Consider the following 21,883-nt stretch of genomic DNA (forward strand, 5'->3'; position numbering starts at 1 on the left):
GGAAGAGTGGTGGTGCGGGCCGGGCGCAGTCTCAAGCACTCGCCGTATTGGGTGACAATCCGAACGCCATCAGCGTATTCATGAAGTGTTGTTTTCCTTTGAGTGTTGAGGCAGTCGAACTACTAAAGAGCTTGAGATGCGTGTTGCGGCTGTCGTGGGCGAGCTTCTTCAAGAAGTAGCAATTAAGGCACTGGTTACACCGCGCATGGCAACTGAACTGTCTAAAATAAATAAAATATGGTGGCAGCTTCGGCTGTTGAACGTCGTGGATCCACGACATAACCATTTCGGTTGCGTCTTCACAACGAGCTTTTTTTCTCTTCTTAAACTCCTCCCCTCCCCCTCTCTCCTTCCGTTTCTTTCCTTCATTGCTGCTGCTACTGCTATTCTCCCTTTTCACGGTGGGTTCAGTTTGAGAAGTCGTGTCCATCGGTGTGTGTGTGTGTTTGGCACTCTGAGCGACCCACAACGTGTGCTTGAAAAAGGCTTCGAAAGAACCCTGCAGGGGTACGAAGCGTCATCCCTAGAAAAGGAGTAATAAGAGAACGTCACTCCTCATTCGTGTTGGCTGCTTCTGCTGATTTCTTTCTTTGTTGGCCTTCGCCCTCCAGCTTCTCTGCTCTTGGGCCTCATCAGCATCTCGCGTACCCGCCGACGCAGACGTAGCTCACCCCCTCCTCCTTTTCCTTTTTTTGGCGACATGAGCGCATCGCTCGGCAAGGCGCTGCAGCGCTCGAAGCGTGCGGCGGAGCTGGTGGGCCGGCGTCACTACCGCGACGCAATCGAAGAAGAGCGCAACGCCGCTCTCAACGCGGAGCTGCGACAGCAGGAGGCCGGCAGCACCAAAACCCAGCTGAAGTCCATCTGGGAGACGAACGATCTTGACGACTTCCTCGCCATCGCCGACGCACGCGAGGAGGGCTACTTTGCCGAGCGCGACGTCCGCGTCGTGATCGGAGGTCGTGTGCACGTGGTCCAGCAGGACAAGGTGGTGCCGCAGCAGATGCCGAACGACGACGCCCACGTTGATTGGCTGAAGCTGAGCGAGTCCCTCACCATCCCGCGCCGCCCGCAGTGGGATTACGCCATGTCCGCCGACGACGTGCAGGTCGCGGAGAAGGCGGCCTTCGTCGACTGGCGTCGCTCCCTCGCGATGTTGGAGGAGGAGCACAAAGTTCTGCTCACGCCGTACGAGCGCAACTTGGAGGTGTGGCGGCAGCTGTGGCGCGTCGTGGAGCGCGCTGACGTCGTGTCGGTCATCCTCGACGCGCGCAACCCGCTGATGTTCCGCTGCACTGACTTTGAAAAGTACGTCCAGGGCACCCGCAACAGCGCCGGCGAACCGAAGAAGGTCGTGCTGCTGCTGAACAAGTCAGACTTGCTGACCGAAGCGCAGCGGCGCGAGTGGGCGGCGTACTTTGAGTCACGCGGCGACACCTTCTTCTTCTTTTCCGCGCGGCCGCTGGAGGCCCTCGGCGAGGAGGGCGGCATCGCTTCGTCACCGGCGCTGGCCGGAGATCCGCAGAAGGAAGGGAGCGCGACAGCGGCGGATGACGAGACAGGGAAGGAGGATGAGGACGAGGAGACGGAGCCGCCGCTGACGGCCGCGCAGGAGCGTGCGGCGCTGGACCCGCTGATGAAGCACAAAAAGGAAAAGTCGCGGCACAAGAAGAAGGCGCTGCGGGCGCCGGTCGAGGTGGCCAATCCGTACGAGCTGGCAGCGAAGCGGCAGGCGTTGAAGGAGCAGGCGAACGCCCCGAAGGTGAAGGTGGAGAAGCCGCTGACGGAGGAGGAGCTCGCCCGCAATGCGCGGGCCGCCACAGCAGCCGCCACTCACCAGCCCTGGGACGTCCTGGATCCGGTGCAGCTGCTGGACAAATTTGCGCTGATGCGTGCAAAGGCGGGCGTGACGGACGAGAACACCCCACTCATGATTGGGCTCGTGGGGTACCCGAACGTGGGCAAGTCCTCCACCATCAACGCCATTATCGGCTGCAAGAAGGTCGTCGTCAGCGCCACACCTGGCAAGACGAAGCACTTCCAGACGCTGCCGATCCCGAACGAGCGCCGGGTGGCGCTGTGCGACTGTCCGGGTTTGGTCTTCCCTTCCTTCGCCACCACGAAGGCGCAGATGGTGTGCGATGGCATCTTACCGGTCGACACCGCCACCGACACGCTCGAGGCGGTGGCGACGATCTGTCGGCGCATGACACGCGAGGTGCTCGAGGCGGAGATGAACGTGTCGCTTTTGCGCGAGGACGATGTCGACTCGAGCGAGTCCCTCGCGGAGCGGCTGCTGAATGCGGTGGCGCGGCGCCGCGGGTACATGGCCTCGCACGACCGGCCCAACAAGGCACGTGCCGGCAAGGAGCTGCTGAAGCTGTACGTTGACGGCTACTTCGTGTACGCGGAGCCGCCGCCAACGTATCGGCCCAGTGCAGATGCGCTGTCGGTTGCGGCGTACGTGGAGAAGCACGCCGCCGCCGCAACTGCACAGCACCACCGTCGCAGTGACGCTGACGAAGTAGCAGGTGATGGAGACGATGAGGAAGAATGGGAGGACGACGGCGAGGAGCTGAACAGCGAGGAGGAGGAAGCGTGGGCCGACCTCGACAACGCCGACGATGCGCGCGCGCTGAGCGAGCCCGGTGATGACGACAACTTGTCGATCGACATGGATCTCGAGGAGGCCGCGCCGCCCATGTTCTACGCACGCCCGCACGCCCTGCGGCACACATTGACCCGCTATGAACTCTTCAATTTGGAGGCGAATGAGGCGCGTATGGAGGCCCTGCGCCGCGTGGAGCGTCGCCGCAAGCGGCGGACGAACCACCAGCTGGAGCCGGACATGTACACCTTCGTGAACCGACAAGGCGAGGTGGAGCTGCGCCTGGACGACGACGATGGCGTGTTGGAGTTGGTGACTCCCACCGGTGGCCCAGTGCGACCCGCCACTAAAGCAAAGACGAAGTCGAAGCGGCAACAGCGGCGGGAGATGAAGGGGATGGGCATGGGCCCGCAGAACCGCTACGGCCAGCGCAAGGGAGTGCAGGACTACTAAGGGCAACCCCTGTTCGTCTTGCGGTAGGTACTCATATTATACTGGATAATAATTGCGTGTTGCATCTTGTGAAGATCACTTCAGGGAACGTCGTTGGTGTCGCCATTTCTATTGTTTTATACCTCCTTAAAAAAGAAAGAAAAAGTGATGCCTCACTAAACGGACGGTTAAGCGCGCAGCGCCTAATTTAAAGAGTATGTTCTGTTGACATTACTAATGGTGTTTTCGCTATTTCGCAGCGGGTGTGTTTTGACGCCGGTGGGTCCGTAACTCTAAAGGTGACCGGCTTTTCTCTCTTTGCTTCCTTTCTTTTTGCTGCAGAATTCTATTTCATACCAAAGCCTAGTTCTCTTCGTGTAATCGTTATTTAAAATCAAATCACTGAAGTCGTGGCGAAGCGCAGCGCAAGCGGACTCGAGCAATGCAGCTGCGTTTTGATCGCACAGGGGCATGCAAGCCGACGCTCGAGGGTTATCAGCGATCTTTTTCTTTTTGGCGGGGGATTCTTCTTTCAGTAGTGCTTCTACGACTGAGACATGCGAGGGTGTTTCGTTGTGTATTTTGTATTGGCGGTTGCGGTGGGAAGCGCGTTCTCTCTCCACCTTTTTGCGACTCCCACGTTGGCGTTTCCTTCTCGCTGAGGACGCGCTCGCATCGTAACCGGGCTGCAAGAGAGGCGTTCGTGGCCTTTTACAACGCGTATTTCCTCGTGTTATTTGACTACGTTTCTTTATTCTTCAGTTTTACCCTTCTCCCTCTCCCCTTCTGTCAACGCTTCTCTCATCTGGATATCGCCCGGGCCCTCGTCGGCCCATCGCAGCGCCACCATCTCCCTCTCACGTTTTTTCAAGCATCTTACCGAGACGTGTGCTCTCTGAGAATAAAAATACAGCGTTCCTTGCTGCAGTAGCCCTTTATTATTTTATTTATTTCTAGTTTAATGTAATAGGAATAATTTTGTTTTCTGTGGTTCGATCATGTATGTGCGTCGGCCACTTGCACAACACAGCACCCCGCGGCGCCGCCTCCGCCGGTGGAGTGGGCCGTCTACAGCCCCGGACATCCGCACCGCCATCGCCTCCGCGGCAGCCGGCCCCCTCACCGGCCCCGCCGTCGACAACGACTTCCACCACTACGTGCGGTGCGAATGCGGCGACGTGCTCTTCTCGCATGCGGGCGGACTTCGCACGGCGGCGCTGTCGGCGTCCTCCTCTGCTCATGGACCACCGCCGTCTGCGAGCGCGTCTCTCCACGGCAGCCTGCTGCACTGCGGGCCTGAAGTGGCGGCGCTGCCCGCCTCGCACGCGCTGTTGAACAACGTGAACGGTGCGGTGTGGCTGCGCGTGCTGACGTGCTTAAGGGACCGCGGCGCGCTGACCAGTCGGGACTGCGCTGGAGTCATCCGCTACCTGCCCGCCCTTACGTATCACCCGCTGCTTCCGTGGCTGTGGGCACCGGCGGCTGCGGCCACCACCGCCGAGTGGGTAGTGCAAGGCGGTGACGCCACTCAACAGATGCGCAATGCACCGCTGCGGTTGGAGGGCAGCGACGAAGGCGGCGGGCAGATCTCATTGCCACCGACGGCTGTCGACGCAGCTGAAGCAGCGGACGTGACGGCGGAGGTGTACAGCAACATGATGCTCGTGGCTCTCGAGAGGGCGCGTCGGGTGCCGGCGCCAGCTGGGGTCACGGCATCAGCAGCAGCGTCCGCTGGTGTTGTGTACGAGGTTGCGGACTTGACCACGGCCGATCCGCAGTTGTGGGTGGCCATGTCGCATGCACTCGTGTCAGACTTGCCGTCTGCCGCCACCCGTCGAGATCGACTGAAGTTGTGGCACGATATTCTATTTACCTTGCGCTCCCACTCCACGTGGAACACGACGGCAACAGCGCTGCGGGACGTAGGCCACCCGCAGCTGCTGCGTGTGTTTCAAGCCTTTTATTTGGATATGCGCCGTCAGGAGACGACGACAACGGAGGAAGAGGCAGCGGCTGCGGTGCGCGTTGAAGTCAGCAGCAGAAGCCGCAGCACATCGGTGGCCTCGCTGGAGATCACCACGTTGACGCCGCCCCTTCTACTACACAAATTCCGCGCCTTGTACCGTCGACACAAGCACTCCTCCATGCTCTTTGCAGAGTTATACGCCTACTGCGTTCAGCAGGAAGAAACGACCGTGCAGTGGCGGCGGCGCTCTTCTGTCCCTTCAGCAGCGGTAGCCACAGCAGCATCTTCGGCTGGCCGCAGTCCGGTTGTGTCGTCGGAGGCGGAGACGCGTGTTGTGCGTCTGGGCACTACGGCTCTGTTGATGAATGTCGATCTTGCGGTGTACTACGCGAGTCTGCCGGGCCGGCGTGACAGCGGCCTCGACACACCAGCCGAGCAGTGGGCCGCTACACTGCGGCACTTACGGTTTCTGCTTCCCCGCCTACACCTGCTCCAGCGGTGTCTGCACGCACAGCACAGTTCAGCGTCATCGTCGCTGCCTTCGCTGCCGCTATCGGCGGAGCTGTGGGAGCCGTGGAAGCGAGTCGCATCGGTGCTCATGAACGTGTGTGTGTGGGTGGAGAACAACGACGAGGAGGCGGAGCGGTGCTGTGCGGCGCTGCGGACCGTGGTGGAGGCGTTGCAGAACCTCGCGACGTCATCGCCGCCGACAGCAGAGGGCATCAGCGGCGCGCTGCGGCTGGCGGCGGTGCACACCCTGCTCGGCGCCCCCACCACGACGGATATCTCCATCTTCATTACCACCCTTGTGGAGGCTGCCGGTGAGAGCATGCGCGCTAAGGCAGTGCAGCTGCACTACGGCCCGACGGATGGTCTCTTCGGTATTGCGTTGCTCTCCGTCGCCGTCTCTGCCGTCGTGCCAGCGGGACCAGCACGGCAGCAGCAGCAGCAGCAGCAGCAGCAGCAGCAGCAGCAAGCCCACAGGCAGCCGTCATCGCAGGACGCTCCGCTGAATGGACGAAATGGCGATACAAAGGTGGCGGAGGAAAGTAAAAGAGCCGAATTTGAGGACACCGCCGAGCGGCTGCGTCAGCTGCAACTCCTCACGCACGCATCGAAGGCATCGCCACGTCCGATATGGTCTGCGCTGCGCCGAACACCGCACGCGAAGGATGCCGCCCGCTACGGTCTCGTCACCATCGGCTACCGGCTCTTCCGCGACTGCGTCGTGCCATCCACAACGCACACCGCCACGTTCTCCACGGCACGTCGCGTGTTGGCGCTGCTGTGCGCGTGGGCGAGTGAGGTTGGGCAGCCGCTGGGCCTGCGTGGCGAGCAGGCGCCCACACTGTGGCAGCTGCGGTGGTCACAGGCACAGCAGAAAGAGCGGTGCGGTGAGGAGGCAAACCCGACTCCCCACTACGGCCGCCGCCACCGCAGCGAAGAGGTATCGCTGGTGCAGCAACTGATCGCAACGTGGCACTCCAGCAGTCCGCACCGCGGCGGTCGGAGCGATGCGAGGCCGGACGCAGAGGAGTGGGTGTGTGGCTGCGGATTTCGGAACGTTGGCGGTGATGCGGACGTGTCGTGTGTGGCCTGCGTGCTGCGAGACCTCGTGCCGCACTGCTGGGAGTGTCCGTCGTGCCACACCGTGGCGGACAGCGGGGCGCGCGTGCCGTACTGCCTCCACTGCGGCGAGGCGCACCCGGCGCTCCGACACCAGCAGCGTCGTGATCATCACGACATCGAAGAAGAAGAACCGAGAACTGCTGAACACGGCCTCGTGCACGTCTGCGGTGCGTGCCACACTGTTTCCGCCAAGGCGCCCTTTCTTTCGCATGCATCACTCCCCAACGCAGATCGCCAGGGCAATGGGGGCCCCGACAAGGACGCACAACGCAGCAGCGGCTGCGATGTCTGCGGGCGTCACGACACGGGCTACTACACCGCGGCCTTTGCCTGGACCTGCTGCTGTGGCGCCTCGAACTCGGCCCTGCACGACTACTGCCACGCCTGCTCTCGCGCAGCACGGACGCCGACGCTGACCTGCCCGCAGTGCCACTACACAGAGACGACGACAAGCATCACCGGCGGACGGTGCACGCGCTGCAGCTTTCCGCATCCGCGCCGCCTGGCCGCAGTGCAGCAGTCGCGGCTGGTCCGCTGCCCCGCCTGTCAGGGCCTCGCTCCGTCCACCAGTCTCAGCTGCCCGCACTGCGCGAACACGGCAATCGGCGTGGTGGCTGCGTTCCTGCCGACGGTGGCCGATCAGCCGTGGCTGTGCCTGCACTGCGGTGCGTCCCACTCGGTGAGGGACGCCGAAACGGGCGTGCTTCGTGCGCCGCCTCCGCTGCATGTTACGGGGCTTGCGGTGAAGGAGCGATCGATGTTGCCGCCCTCCCCCTCCTCCTCTCCCGACTGCCACGGCGAAGGTGTCGACAGCGGGTGGAATGATGACGTGTGTGACCGGTGCGGCACTCAACGTGTTGCGGCCGCCACGTGGGAGCCGTCGCGGCTGTGGAGCTGCACGGCGTGCGGGGAGGTGTACAACACGGAGGCGGCGTGCCGGCGGTGTGCGGCGCTGGCGCCTGGGGTGCCGGTATCCGCCGTGCACGTATGGCAGTGCGAGGTCTGCCGCGCCGACCACCCGAGCTGGGAAGCGGAGTGCGCTACGGCGGGATGTGGTGGCTCGGCACGGGCGCCCGACCGCCGCACCGACTCGGCGAAGGCGACCCACTACAACGACTACTACTGCTATTCCCCGTGGGAGTGCCCGGAGTGCGGCGAGGTGACGCTGTCGTCGCACCTGTCGTGCTGCACGCACTGCGGGGCGACTACGCCGACTGCCGTGCTCCACGCAACGTGCACGAGCGGGACGTGCGTGAAGGCTGCCGTGCTCGACGACAGCGTCGGGATCGAGAAGGCGACGCGGGTGGTGGCCGTCGTCGACGCACCGGCCGCCGCGCCGTTCGATGCGGTGGCGCAGCGGCACGGTAGTCGAGCGGGTCCGGCGTCACGGCTGGCGCAGGTGGAGGCCTTCTTGCTGTGCGCGGCGGCGGCGGAGTCGCCCCTGCAGGCGGCGATGCGCGACACCTGTGTAGTGCCCACGGTCCACGGGGGGTCGCTATGGCCAGCAGCAGCACCGATGGAGAAAGCGTTCTCTTCCGTCAACGGTGGGGACGAGGCGTGGGAGGAGGCGTACGGCGCCGCGGTGCTGCGGTTTTGAGGCGTTTACGGTCTTCTCCCCTCCCCGCTGTTGGGGCAAAAGCGAAAGGAAAGGCTAAAGCAGATGTGTTCACTGCGCTGCAGGTAGAGGGACGAGGCGCAACGGCAGAGGCACGGTGTGACAGAACACGTTGAGTAGGGGATGAGGAAAATGAAAGTTTTTTCTCTTCGTCTTTTTGTAAGCCTGCCGTGACGTTGGTGAATGCAGAAGGCGCATCTGCGCAGGTACGGTGTGGTATTGCACTTGTTGGTGTTTAGGGTTTGTGTTTCCGCCTCTCGGTGATGTGGCGGAGAGAGGAGTTGAGATCGTCACGCGTGAATTCGCTGGTACTTCGCTTCTTCGTTTGCAAAAATCAATATCTGCATGAATGCATTCCCAAATGTGATTAAAGGGCCTCAACGCTGCGTGCAGTAGGCGCAGCTGGTGGCCCGTTGCCCTTCTGTTCTTTTCTTGGCTTCCGTTCGGTCCTTCCTCCTTGCACAGCGATGCGACAGGCAAACAGCGCAGCCCAGATGTGGTGGGTGGTGGTGGCTGTGCTGAGTAGGAACCAACACATGAATATAAAAAGGGAAAAAGAGGGCAACGGGAGAAAGGGAGTGTGAGAGATAGCGGTCCGTGCGTTCTGCAGCGCGGGCGGCGCACGACGCCTTCGCGGTGCGTGCGTCTTCAACCCTTCTCTTCTGCGCCTGCGCACGGCGCATACGCGATGCTACAGCACGTTGTTCCTCATCTTTCATTGGCCTTCGTTTCCGCCTTTTCCCCCTTGCCCCACCTTCTTTCGTGTACTAAATTCTTCGTTTTATGCAAATATCAGAGAAACACGATACACCGTCGTGTCTGCCATTCTATTCGGTTTTTTTTTTGTTGTACTCGTTCAAGGTGGCTGTGCTTCTTGCGTGCTTGTCGCGTAGCATCACGAACCGGCGCGAACGATCATCAACGCTTCCGCCGCACCACACAAGCGCTCGGATACACTGTTTGCTTGTGCACTGGAATAGAGAAAGGAAAAGGAAAAACAATCTAGGAAGGAAATACAATTAGCTGCTTTGCATTTTTTTTTGTTTGCCCCTTTGACCCCCCCCCCCTCCCCCGTTCTTTGCTCTCTTCAACTTCATACCAACGCGAAAGGAGAGAGAGAGCAGTGACGGAAGGGAAAATATATAAAAACAAAAAGACTCTTTTGATATCTTATTTCATCTGCGAAAAGGAAAAATAATTATTTGTACGGAAAGAAATCACCCTCTTTACGCCAACGATTTTTTTCTTTCCTTCTTTCTTTGCTTTCGCTTCCTTTCCTTTACTGTAGTGGATGTTTGCGGGCTGACGTGTGAACCGTACACGACTTCTCCCTGTTCAGCCTTTCGTTACACCTATATATTTTTTACATCAAATTCTTTTTCCGTACTTCTTCTTCCTTCCTCGAACTCATCGCTTTTCTTTTCCTTTTTTTCTTGTCGCTCACGCGCCTCCTTTCCCCCTTTCACCGCTTCTTTTTTGTTTTCGTTTGTTGTGTCTCTCCCCCTCTCTCCTCTCTCCTCTCTCATCCGTCCCTCTTCTTCACGAACATCAAAGGAGGAGAAAACCACAGCAGCAGACAGGAAGAGGCAGCTCTCGGATTCGTTTTCGCGGCCCATCGCGACGCCCATATCCATCGCGAGGGAGACGTACGCGCGACGGACTCGAGGAGCGTCCCACGTTGAGCGGGTTTCTACGCTGTCGATAATTTTTTTTTGTTGTTGTTGCGGTTGTTTTCGCCTTTGGCCAACGTACCTCTTCCTCTTGCCTTCTCTCTTCTCACGCGTTCATGTACGAGGAAGTCGTTGTCCATTCTTCTCATTTTTTCTTCTTCTTTCGCCCAATACAAAAAAAACACGGCAAAGCAGAAGAAGGCCGATTTCTTTTCTAAGCGACGAACTTTGATTCGATCAAAGTTTACTCACTGAGTTGTCGTTGTTCGTCTCGAAGACGCGGCTGAAGGAGGAGGTCGAGGGCTTTCGCGGGGTTGGGAGTTCTCCAATTGAGAGTCGGTCGGTATTGGTATTCGATCGTCCCACCGCGCACTTCTCTCTTTCGGTGTTGTTTTCTGTTGTTCCCCTCTTTGCTTTCGTTGCCCAGCAGTGCCATTCCTTTTTCGCCCAACCCACCAACCGCGAGCGCCCCCGTTCCTTCGCGGGAAATCACTTGCCTTTTTTCCCCTTTTTTGGCCTTTTGAGCGTGTTTGGTGACGAGCTCGTGTGCTTTGCGCGTGTGTCGTGTTGGGTGTTGCAGTCGGCTTTTGTAGAGGAGTGCCATCGCGGCTTCACGACGCAGCCGCTTCTCCTTTGTTGATCTCTTTGTTTTTCTTTTTCTTCTGGCTTTCTTACGTGCCTCTCCTGTGGCAGCACGCTCCTCCTTGGGTAGGTTTTCTCCTTCTTCTCCTTCTCCTCTTTTCTCTTCTTTTCTTTGCTTTCCTTCTGTTGGTGGAGTCGTTAGGTAGACCTCGGCCGGACACCGCCTCTTTCGTCGCCTGCGCTGAGAGCTTCAGTGCTTACCCTTTCTTTTTTTTCTTTAGTTTTGTTGGACGGCCACCACCGCCACACCTACTTCTCAGCTTCCCGCTTTACATACGCACACCCACCTGCCCATTCACCGGTCCGTTGCGTGTCTGTGTGTGTGTGTGTGTGTGTACCTGTGTGTGTATGCGTGTATGAGAGAGAGTGTGTGTACGACCAAGGAAGGAAAGTAGTCTCTACAAGAGAAGGCGGCGACCGGGCGAACTCAGCGGCTGCGTCACAGCCCTACCCCCCCCCCTCCAAAAAAAAACTTGTACGAAAAAACACACCCTCTAAAAAAAACGTCTCCTTTATTATTATTAATATTTTCCCTTCTGTGCAAGATAATTCTCACCTCTTCATCAATTTCTTCTCTCTTTTTCTTCTGTTTTCTTTCGGTTTCTCCCGTTCTGTCCTGTGACGTTCACAGCGCTGTTCCTTTTCTATTTTTTATTTTTGATTTAACAACTTAGACGTGAAGAAAGAAAAAGTAAAAGCCAGGTTTTGCGCTTATTAGTACTTTTGTTTGTTTGATTTATTTTTTTCTAACTGGCTTCCGCTTTTGTGGTATTGCGACTGACTTCTCACTATTTTTTTTTTTAATTATTGTTAATACTAATTTTGATTTGCGTTATCCCATTATCCAGGTTTTTTGTTTGTTTGGAGAAAGAGAGAAGTACACACCCATTTGTATTTCTCTGTGCCTTCTGGTTTCACGAACTGTCGTTGTTATATCTATTACTATTTCAATTTGCCGACTCTGTCGTTGCTCTTTTTTTGTCTGTGCTTTCTTATTTTGGTTTTCCGTGTACTTTCCCTCCTGCCTTCATTGCGTTCATCCTGTAGGAGTTTTTCCCCCTTTACTCTCTTCTCTTTCCTTTCCTTTTATCTTCTCCCCTCAGTTTCTCCTCTCGTCGTTGATTGTTGTGGTGGATTGTGGCCTCTACGCAGAGCAGCTGCATTTGATTTTGAGTTCTGTTTTATTTGTTTTCTGTGTGTTTCCTTTGAATTTTTACATATACGTTTTTGCGTGTTTCCGCGAACCCTCGTCGTGGCGCCGCCGTCCCGTTAGCGCGGCCGTAGTGTCTTCCCGCCATCCAGGAAGCTCATCGGTTAGGACGGGGAACTCGCTTCTTTTTTTTTTCCTTCCGTTGCTGCTGCTGCGTTTGTTTTTGGTTTTTGCTTGTTTCGTATTACTACTAATATTACGACTACGATTAGTACGTTTTCCTTTTCCTTATCTTGATCTTGCGCTTTCCTTCTTTTCATTTTCTTTCTTCTCCTTCGCCCCTCGTCTTCTTATTCCACTCAAGTTCGTTGTTGCGAGGGACTCCATCGATAGCACGCTCGATCAACGAGTCACCTCACATCACGTGCGCACAGACTCACACGAACACACACACACACAGCACACGGTGGTTTTTGGTGCTGCTGGTCTCTGTGTACTGAAGCTACTCAGCTGCCCCCCCCCCCTCCCTGTACGTCTACAACTTCGTTTCTTCCGCGCACTCTTGTTCGTGTGGTTGATCTTCATATATATATATGAAAGAGGAATTTCTTTTGCTTTGTTTCTTCGAGCACGCGTCTTCGGCGTTTTCTTCTTCTCCGTTTTTTAACACTTCCATTTTTATTTTTATTTTTCCTTTGTACGCCTTTTTCCGGGCTTTCTTTTCGTGGGCGTGTCTGGGCAGCAGCTCGCAGTTTCACTTCGCGTGTGTTTGTTTGCCTTTTGGCACCGCTGCATTCTGGTTTATTGCGTAGAACTCATTGACGCGCTCTGCAGGATTCCTTCTTCGATTTTTTTTTCGATTTTTCTTCCTTTTCTAATTCGCAGATTCCGCCTTTCCTCGTTGAAGCTCTTTCGTGGTTACTTCTCTCTTTTGTTGTTGTGTGTGCTTTTACTTGCTTGATTGGCTTTGCTTGCTTGACTCATCGAGATGACCTCCTCAGTGCCGCAGTCGGCAACGCTGCCGCCGCCGCTGCACTCTCCCCACTCGCCCTTCACCAAGAACCGCGTCTCTGCGTTTGGAAACTGCTGCAATGATGGCGACGAGCTGTGTCATCGCCGCCCACAACAGCCGCAGTTGCGTCTCCGCTCAGATGCCGACCGCCTCGACGTGGACGCGTCATCTTTCGCGCGGGTGTCGCTGCACTCCTCACAGCCCACGACGCCGTGCACGGAGACACACGCCTCTGCCTTCGTGCGTGGCGTGAAGTCGAACACGTCGACGCCGGCCCTCGACACACCACCGTCGCTGGGGAAGTCGAAGGATGCGCGACTCGCGTGCCGGCAGACCATCGAAGACGCCTACGCGCCCACCGTGGCCGAAGTGGGCGGCGACAGCGGCAGGCCACAGAAGAAGGAGTTACGGCTGGAGGAGCGCATCGCAAACGTGTGCACCGTCAACCGCGCCGTCTTCACGCCTGCGAGCGCGCTGTCAGCCACCACCACGGCGAGTATGGACGCCGCCTGCACCGGCGGGCGCGACTCGAGCATCTTCTCCTTCACGAGCAGCGTGCAGGACGCCTATCTGGCCTCCCTGCCGCTCGGCCGGGGTGGTGGCGGGGCGGTCGGTGCGAACCGGCGCCACATCTCCAGTCTGCTGACGTCGCCGCAGTCGAGTGCGAGTCCATGCCCGGCGCTGCATATCAGCGGCCCCGCAGCGCCGACGGGTAACATCACCACGGTGGTGGACTCCTCCGGCGAGCGGGCGGCGTGCTGCGCGGCTGGGAGTGACGCGAGTGCGTCGTCCTCGCGCATCTCCAAGTGCAAGCAGCGCCTGCAAGGCCTCAACCGACCCGCCTTCGACCTCAAGGCCGTGGAGGAGGCGCAGCCGTCTTTCCTGGAGGAGGAGGAAGTCTGCAACGCAGCGCAGTGCTTCCCCCTGAGCGAGATCACGCCATTGCTGTGGGTGGGGACGTGGAAGGACGCCGCCAACCCAGCGCTGCTGCGCCGTCTGGGGATCAAGTACGTCCTGAACGTCGCCCGGGAGCTGGACCCCGCCGCGGAGGCTAACGTGATTGCACGGAACAAGGACATCGTCTACGAGTCCATCCCGATGAGCGACTGCCACTCACAGGACGTCGCCGCGCACCTGCGACAAGCTTTTCAGTTCATCGAGCGCGCCCGCGCGGCGAAGTCGCGGGTGTTGGTGCACTGCCGGCGCGGTATCTCGCGCAGCCCCGCGATCGTCGTCGGCTACCTGATGGCCTCCGAGCACCGCTCCTACGAAGAGGCCCTGCAGCTCGTGACAGAGCGTCGTAGTTGTGTCTCGCTGAACCTCGCTTTTCAGGAGCGGCTGTCCGAGTACGTGCCAAACACAGAGTTCTACCACGGGCCCCCGTCCTCCCCCGCTGCGACCGGCGTGGTGCCGTCGTCGTCGTCGTCGGTGGACGCGCCGAGTGCGTTGCTGCCGTCGCTGCAGGCGATGTCGAGCCGCAGCGAGCACAGCTGCGGCGGCGCGTGCGGCGGCGGAGGGGCGGAGGGCAGAGGCACCAGCAATGCGAGCAGCCGTGCGAGCAGCACGATGCGGCAGGAGCTGGCGCTGACGGCGGCGCCGTCGCCGACGCTCAACTTCCACCGCGCGCCGCACCGCCCACGGCTGGCGTTGCACAAAAGCAAGAAGCTCAACTCCACGGCCACCTTCACCACGGCTACGACGACGACCACCGACAGCACCACGCCAACCACGAACAGCACCAGCACGGCTACGACGACGGCAACAACGCCCTTCGCTGCCGACTCCAGCGTTCTGGCCGCCACCCCGGTCACGGGAAGGCAGGACAAATCAAGCTGGCTGGAGGAGGAAGTGGCCTCCTGCTTTGTCGCACCCGTCCGCCACAGCAGGCCCGTGAGCAACGGCCAGCGCGCCGAGTCGATGTGTTTGGAGCGGGATGCGCAGCTGCGCGTTCTGGCCAAGTCGGCGACGCAGCCGACGGGCTGCCGCGGAGGATTTTTGGGCACCTGCGCCCACCGCAGCTTCGGGAACTCCGACAACGATGCGGACACGAACAAGGAGGAGGAGGAGGAAGAGATCGAAGAGCCGGGCTCGCCATTCGGTGTGGGCAACCGCCGCGCCTTTTCGCACTTCAACTTCGGCCTGCCGAGCGACAGCAGCACCAACGTGTCGCCACGCTCGAAGAAGAACGCGCGCAGCTTCGCGGATGAGGTGGAGCACACACCCGTGCTGTCGCACTCACGCAGCAGCAGCGCGGTGTGTAGAGGTGCGGACGGCGCGAAGAGGTTGCTGACGCCGTCGTGGGACGAGGATGAGGAGGCGGAGCCGCACCGCCGCAGAAACGGCGATGAGGGGCGCGGTGAAAGACGGTTTTCACGGCTGCCGCACCGCGGGGCTCCGCCGGCGAGCGCCTTTGACGACGCGGCTGCCGACGACGACGGCGATGGCGAGGCGGACGACGAGGAGGAGCGCCGCCCATCAGCGACGGCGGACTTCGACGGATTGCCAAACACACGCTTTACTCTCTACCCTGGGCGGCTGTCGCCCTTCACCAAGGCAGCCGGCAGCGCCCCGCTGGACGACCACAGCAGTACGGCCAACGCCGACGACCACAGCAAGGCCCAGTCGAGCCTTCCCATGCCGCTGCGCGCGTTAGCCGTCTCCGCCAAAGCGTCACCAAACGCGCAGGCCGAGTCGCCGAGCCGTGGGGAGGACAGCAGCAGCAGCGTCAGCCACGGCAACACCACCGGCACGGTCGGCGGCTTCTCCGCGACGCCCTACGGCACCCAAGGCTCGCTGAACGATGAGCCGAATCTGAGCGGCGCGCGCGTAGTGTCGCACACGTCTAGTCTCAGCGGGTGAGAGAAGGAAGTATTCTCGGTGCGTCTTCCGCCGTGACTCTCTCGTGCATACGCGGGGGCTATCTTTGTCACGCGCCTTTGTTGCGGGGATGAGCGCAGCTTGTGCAGCCCTGGCTCCTCCCGTTGCTACTTCTACTACAGCTGCTATTATAGCCCTTCCTCTCTCTCTCTTCGTAGGGTGCAGAGTGTCGTCGTAGGATTTTTTTGGTTTGATGCTGTTGCTGCGCCTCCTCATTTCACACCTCCATCTCTTCCATTTGTATTCCTCGTACCACCCGCGATGCTGCCGTGACGGCGCAACACCGAAAGCCAAGGTGATCCATCGCGGCCCGGATGAAAGCAAAAAAAGAAAAGGAACAGATTCTTGTGCGAGTTTTCTTTGTCCTTCCCCCTCCTCTTCCTGCTAGCTGTCGAGGAACACGAACGTGCAGTGCTTTACTCCCTCCGCTGCGTGTGTGCGACATGAACGAGAAGCCGCCAACAAGAAAGAATAAAAAGTTCGCTAACTCCTCTTCTTCTTGGGGGGATTGAAAGCGACAAGCAGAAGTGGGGCAAATGCGGTGAATACATATGGAAAGAACAGCGCGGCTGCACTTCAATCACTGCGAGGTTTCAAATGGCGCTTCTCCCTAACCTCGATGTTGTTTTTTGTTTTGTGGTGGATGATCTCACGTGGTCGCAGCGGTGATGTCGCAACACACATGAGTGGTTCGTCCTCTTCGTCGCTCGTTTGCTTACCTGTTTCAACAGCACCTCCGATCGCAGGGACGCTGATGTCTCCTCCTTTTCTTTTCTTTTACGCTATTTTTTTTTACATATGTTTTGTTTTTGTTGTTTTCATGAAGGCGAACGGAAACGATGACATTCAAAGCTCACAGAAAGAAAAAGAATTATGGGTTTATTATTATTATTAATAGTATTGTTATTTACTACCGTGTTTTGTGAGCTCTGTATTGGCTGCGGCGCGCTTCGCAGTCTCAACTGTGATAAGGGCGGCAGCGATACGAATTGGACGCGGGGTAGAGCAGCTGAATCGACTTCCCTCTCTTTGTACCTTTTCATGTGGCTGTTCTTTTTTTTCTTTACTCTCTTTCAGAGCCTTCATCGACTTTCATCGAGCTCTCTTCATTTGTTGTTTGGCGGCGTTACCGTTGGACGATAACACCATCTTTCTTTTCCCCTCCCACGTTCCCAAGAGACGGGAATAGTAATCTGCTTTCTTTTAATGACGTTGCTTGATGGTTGTTGGGGTGATATCTATATGTATTTTGATGCTGTTGGCGACGCAGGTGGACACGCACGTGTGAGCGTGTGTGTGGCATCATGACAGCGCTGTTTTCCTTTTGTATGAAAGCAATGAACTCGGTTCATTTATGGTTTTTCTTTCTCTGTTTTTGTTTAGAAGTATGTAATATATATATATATATATATGGTCCTTTGCTTTCTCTCACCCACTCTTGGGAGATGGATAGGGAGGGTGGATTCGGCACTTTCCCTGCCTTCTGTTGGTTCCTCTATCCCCCCCCCCCTCCCCTCCTCAGTTGTCGAGTGGCGGTCGTTGTGCGAGTTGCTGGTGTTCTTCTTTGCATATTGTGATGCGTTGGCTTCGCCTTCGCCTCTCGCTTCTCATCTGTCGTTTTGCTGGCCGTGTCGTCGTGCATCAAACAAGGCATCACGTCTTGGCGTGCGTGTGTGAACGGAGAAGAGTCCTCTGCGCCTCGCAAAAGAGCTTGCCCCTACACACATTCTCCTTCTTTTACCTTGTTCCCGTAACTGTTCGAGTCACGCCGACACGCACGTGTCGTCCGACGCTGCGGGCTGCGCCGGGATGGCAGAGCGACACAACGGCGGTGTCCGGTACAGGGTTGTTGCGATTATTTTCATGGCAAGGAGACCGTCCAGCGTACCAACAAAGACGAAGGGGAGATGGATGGAGAGAGAGCGGGAAAAGAGCAAACGAAGGAAATGAATACAAGGAAGGTGTTGAGGCTCTCCACAGCTCGCGTACAAGCTGTCGACGTGTACGAGAAGCTCAGTTTTTTTGGAGGAGGGAGGTCTTCGTTTGGGTGTTCTCTTCTGCTCTGCTACAGTTTTCGTTGGTGCCACTGTCGTTGCTTTGTTTTGTTGTTTTGTTTTCGTTCGTCGGGGAAAGGAAAAGAAGGCGCGGAAATGCAGCGGTTGCAACGCCTATTTTTCTGCCGCGCTGCGGGCAGTGTTTGATGCTCGAGAGAGGGGGGACTTTGTGTGTTTTGGTGGCGACTCTCGCTCGTCGTTTCAACTCCCTTCTTTTTTCCCTTTTTCTTTTTGTGAGATGTGCGGGACTGGTTTCATCGTTTCCTTCTTTTGAAAATACACTAGCAGTTGTCGCGCTTACGTTTTCTTTTTGAGTCTTTCGTTCTCGGGTGCGGTTGGTCCGGCGTCGTTTGTTGATTACCTTTGTTATTATTACTATTATTATTATTATTATTACTACTACTATTGCTGCTATCTTTGCCTCTGTGCACGCAGCCGCCGACGCTTTGTCTTGACTCACCACACATATATATATATTCAATACACACACCTCTGTAGCCATCCGTACTGTGCCAATCGAGCTATTCGATTTCCTACTTTGTGTTTATTTTTATTTCTTCTGTCTTCTTATTTTCTTTCTTCCTTTTCCCGCGCTAACACGCGTGAAGCGTTTGTTTTTTGTTGGCTCATTACTACTGATGTTTCTGTCTTGTGTTGATCGACGAACTGAAAACGAAAGAAAGAAAGAACAAGCAACAGCGACAGGACACGGTAAAGAAAGCAAAGGAGAGGATCATAACGGACGGAGGAAAGAAGCGGACAATTTTTTATTTCTGGTGGCGGTTTTTGCGGGTTCGACGGGACGCAACGCAGCAACGCGCAGCAACTTCGAATGGTGCTGCGTGCGTCTGGCCTCTCTCGATCGGCGTTTATCCCTCTTTCCTCCGCCCTCGCGATCGCTGTTTCGTATCTTCACATGAACAGGTGTGTGCCTCCATGTGCGGGAGCTGCGCTTTCCGTCTCGTACACACACGCACGCAAACGCATGCGAGCGGTTACTCGGCACGGGGCGCCTTCAGCAACGAAGACTTCGTTCCTCTTCTGTTTTTGGATTCGGAGTGCGTCGTTCGAGTCCGTCAAGAGAAGAATCTTCGTCATCGCTAATGGACGGCACCATCTCCAGCTTCCAAACATCCTTCATCCTCTACTCTCCTCGCTTCGATGGTCCCCCCGGCCACTTGTTGACACTCCTGCTTCCTTGTTAGTCCCTGCACAGCCTTTGTTTTAGTTTTCCTATTCATTTAGTCTGCGCTCACAGAATGGCCGCCAGTGCACCGAACTTCTCACCCTCCCTCACCCTGGCAGGGATGGATTACATAGCTCCCTCCGCTGCGTGTATTAAACCAACGCTGATCAACGGCGCAGCAGCCGCGGGTGGTGGTGGTGGTGGTGTCGCTGGTGGAAGGAAAGGCGGTGCTTCAGCCGCTTCTTTGCCTGCCGTGACACCAGGCGGCAGCGGCAGCGGCAGCGGACACGCCGATGTCGTCAAGATAACCTTGCAAGACTGTTTGGCTTGTAGTGGCTGCGTGACGACTGCCGAGACGGTGCTGGTGAACGCGCAGAGCCGATCGGAGATTATCACAACGCTGTTGGGCACGTCGCCCGCTTCACGGCCGGCCGGAGCGACGTCCAACGCAACCTGCAGGCAAGCCTCCTCCCGGGCGAGGTTGGTGAGTATAAGTCCTCAATCCTGTGCCTCCCTCGCGGCCTACGTGCGTCTGTCGATGGACGAAACATATGCCTTGATCTCGGGGTTTCTCCATACGGTGCTGACGCCGGCGGGGCTGCAGGCACAAGCCGCAGCGGCACCCGAGAGTACGCTACAACGCAGCGCGGAGGACTCTGGAAAGAGGAGTGCTCCGGGAGACGAGGAGGCGTCGACTCCAACATCCGGTCCGGCCTCGCACGTCTCCTCCTCCGTCACCTCTCCACCGATTTATGTCATTGACTTGGAGTGGGCGGAGCAGCTCTCTGCGGCGCTGACAGCGCAGGAGTACACGCGGCGCCGCGACGAGGCCCCCGAGACGCTGCCGATGATCGTGTCCGCTTGTCCGGGCTGGGTCTGCTACTGCGAAAAGCAAGGCTCTGTGCTGCTGCCACACCTGTGTCCGGTGATGTCCGCCCAAGGCATCGCCGGCAGCTACGCGAAGCGCACGGTGGCGCCAGACTTGTATCACATCTCGATTCAGCCTTGCTTCGACCGCAAATTGGAAGCCGCGCGGGACTCGATGGCGTCGACTTCATCTCCGGCGGTGTCGGAGGAGGCGGCGGCAGCACCGGTGTTTTACACCGACTGCGTCCTCAGCACGGCGGAGCTGCTAGAATGGATGAAGGAGGTGGACCCCCGCCTGCCATGGCGGGCACCGCTGTCCAACCGTGCAGCAGCAGCAGGACCGGCAACATCATCCGTAGAGCAGCTCTCCGCGCACCTCGCGGAAAACGAAGAGGAGAAGGCGCAGCAGGACGGCGGTCCGGCGTCGGTCGTGTCGGCGGCGGCGCGTGCGGCGGCTCGACTGGCCGGCAGCGGTCGCTATCATCAGTGCGTCATCGCCGATCGCCTGCGGCGTCAACTCGACGCCTCCGCTACGGCGGCAGCCGGCGACGGCGCCCGCCTTGATGCCTCGATGGAGGTCCACTACGAAATCAAACGAAATCACAACCATCAGCTCGCCACCTGCGCCGCGCTGCCCGGCGAGGTCTTCTGCGTCGGCTACGGCTTTCAGCAGATTCAGAACGTCGTACGCGGTCTCAAGAAAAAGATGCCGGCGATGCGCGGGTACACCTTCGTGGAGCTGATGGCGTGCCCGGATGGGTGTCTGAACGGCGGAGGGCAGGTCCGCCCAGCGCAGCAACCGCACAGCGAGGTCTTGGATGCGGTGATCACCGCGTATGTGCAGCACCTTCACGCGGACAGGCCTGTGGAAAGGCAGAAGGATGAGGATGTTGCGGAGAAAGCCACGCAGCGACGGCGGATGGAGCTGGCGCCGGAGGCGGTCATCGACGTTGAGGATGCTGTGAAGCGTCGTCCGTTTGTGGACGCCACCATTGCTGCCGTGGCGCCGTCCCTCGGCGATGGTCTGTGGCGGTGCGCCTTCCGTGATCGCGAGAAGGAGTTTGCGGAGATGCTGAACGCGGGGAACATCCACAGCTTAAAGTGGTAGGCTTAACTACTTCGTATCTTTCTCTTTTACATATAAACACTGTTCTTATTATTATTGCTATTATTCTCATTAGTTTTAAAGCGATGTCTACGCTTTTGCTTTTTCTCTTTCAACTGCAGTCGGCACCCCGGCGATGATGACGGTGTTCTCTTCTCCCACCATACATATACCGCAGCTCTTCCTGCCATCATTGTTATGAAAGGTGGTTTCGAGCTCCTCTGCTTCGACACACGCGGTGTCTTGTGTGTGTGTGTGTGTGTGTGTGCTTTGGCCGGGTTTTGTTTCCTTATTGGGCGGTTCCGCTCCTCTTGTGTTGTGTTGTGTGAGCCGCGGCAGAAACGCGACCGCAGAAGAAAGATGGCTTGAGCGCGGTGACGCTGATTTACGGGATTCGGGCCTCTCATTGCTGAGCCTCGCCTTTTTTTCTTTCTTTTTTTCTGCGGGGACGCACGTCCTCTACGGTCCCAACACAATAGTAATATAGAAAACGATAAGCCAAAAAACCAATAAAGAGCAGCGCAGTCGCTGAGCCGTATGGCGCCGCTACATGCACGGATGGGTGGGAGGGGGGAATGAGTGGAGAGGAAAGAGAAGCTGCTGAACGCTGACAGGCCCCGTTTCAAACAGCTCCATGAAGAAAGCCCTTTTGCTGTTGTTCTCGTGTCAGCTGGATGTGCGCGAACTGTCGTTGTTGTCGCTGTTTCGAACCAACCGGTAAAGGAACTCCTCCTCACTTCTCTCTTGTGTTTTGAGTCTTCACCACGTCTGTCTTGTCTTGGCCTCCCCCCCCTCCCCTCTCTCTTTCTCTCTACGTCTTCTCGCACTCTTCCGTGGCGCAACACACACGCCATTCGCCCTCTCCCGCCACCCGCATGTCAAACCCCGTCGCCATCGCCATCGTTGACCCCGTCGCCATCGCCATCGTTGACCCCGCCGCATCAGCAGTGACTCAGTCCAGAAAAAGAGGTCTGTGTGTGTGTGCCGGCCTGAGAACAGCAGCAGCAGCCGCTTCGTCGTCTGTTCGCTCCTTCTCATAAGAGCCTTTTATTGTCCGCGTCCGGGGTTTT

At 57.8% G+C, this 21,883-nt stretch overlaps 4 protein-coding genes across 4 annotated transcripts; all 4 read left to right on the forward strand.

The window, feature by feature from the left end:
• Positions 1-409: 409 nt before the first annotated feature.
• Positions 410-3,061, forward strand: ABB37_04218 (hypothetical protein; the record flags this gene model as incomplete). The annotated part of the gene is made up of 1 exon (XM_015801807.1): positions 410-3,061. Exon 1 carries the CDS (start codon positions 701-703, stop codon positions 3,059-3,061), a length of 2,361 nt encoding a protein of 786 aa, XP_015659208.1. The 5' UTR covers positions 410-700.
• Positions 3,062-3,879: 818 nt separating this feature from the next.
• Positions 3,880-8,232, forward strand: ABB37_04219 (putative mitochondrial hypothetical protein; the record flags this gene model as incomplete). Its single annotated transcript, XM_015801808.1, has 1 exon — positions 3,880-8,232. Exon 1 carries the CDS (start codon positions 4,039-4,041, stop codon positions 8,230-8,232), a length of 4,194 nt encoding a protein of 1,397 aa, XP_015659209.1. The 5' UTR covers positions 3,880-4,038.
• Positions 8,233-12,700: 4,468 nt separating this feature from the next.
• On the forward strand, positions 12,701-15,583 carry ABB37_04220 (dual specificity phosphatase-like protein; the record flags this gene model as incomplete). Its single annotated transcript, XM_015801809.1, has 1 exon — positions 12,701-15,583. One exon carries the CDS (start codon positions 12,701-12,703, stop codon positions 15,581-15,583), a length of 2,883 nt encoding a protein of 960 aa, XP_015659210.1.
• A 3,275-nt stretch (positions 15,584-18,858) lies between these two features.
• Positions 18,859-20,816, forward strand: ABB37_04221 (putative Hydrogenase; the record flags this gene model as incomplete). Its single annotated transcript, XM_015801810.1, has 1 exon — positions 18,859-20,816. The coding sequence occupies exon 1, from the start codon at positions 18,915-18,917 to the stop codon at positions 20,814-20,816; it is 1,902 nt and encodes a 633-aa protein (XP_015659211.1). The 5' UTR covers positions 18,859-18,914.
• Positions 20,817-21,883: the final 1,067 nt, after the last annotated feature.

Source organism: Leptomonas pyrrhocoris (genome assembly GCF_001293395.1).
Source record: "Leptomonas pyrrhocoris isolate H10 chromosome Unknown, whole genome shotgun sequence".
Classification (NCBI taxonomy): domain Eukaryota; phylum Euglenozoa; class Kinetoplastea; order Trypanosomatida; family Trypanosomatidae; genus Leptomonas; species Leptomonas pyrrhocoris.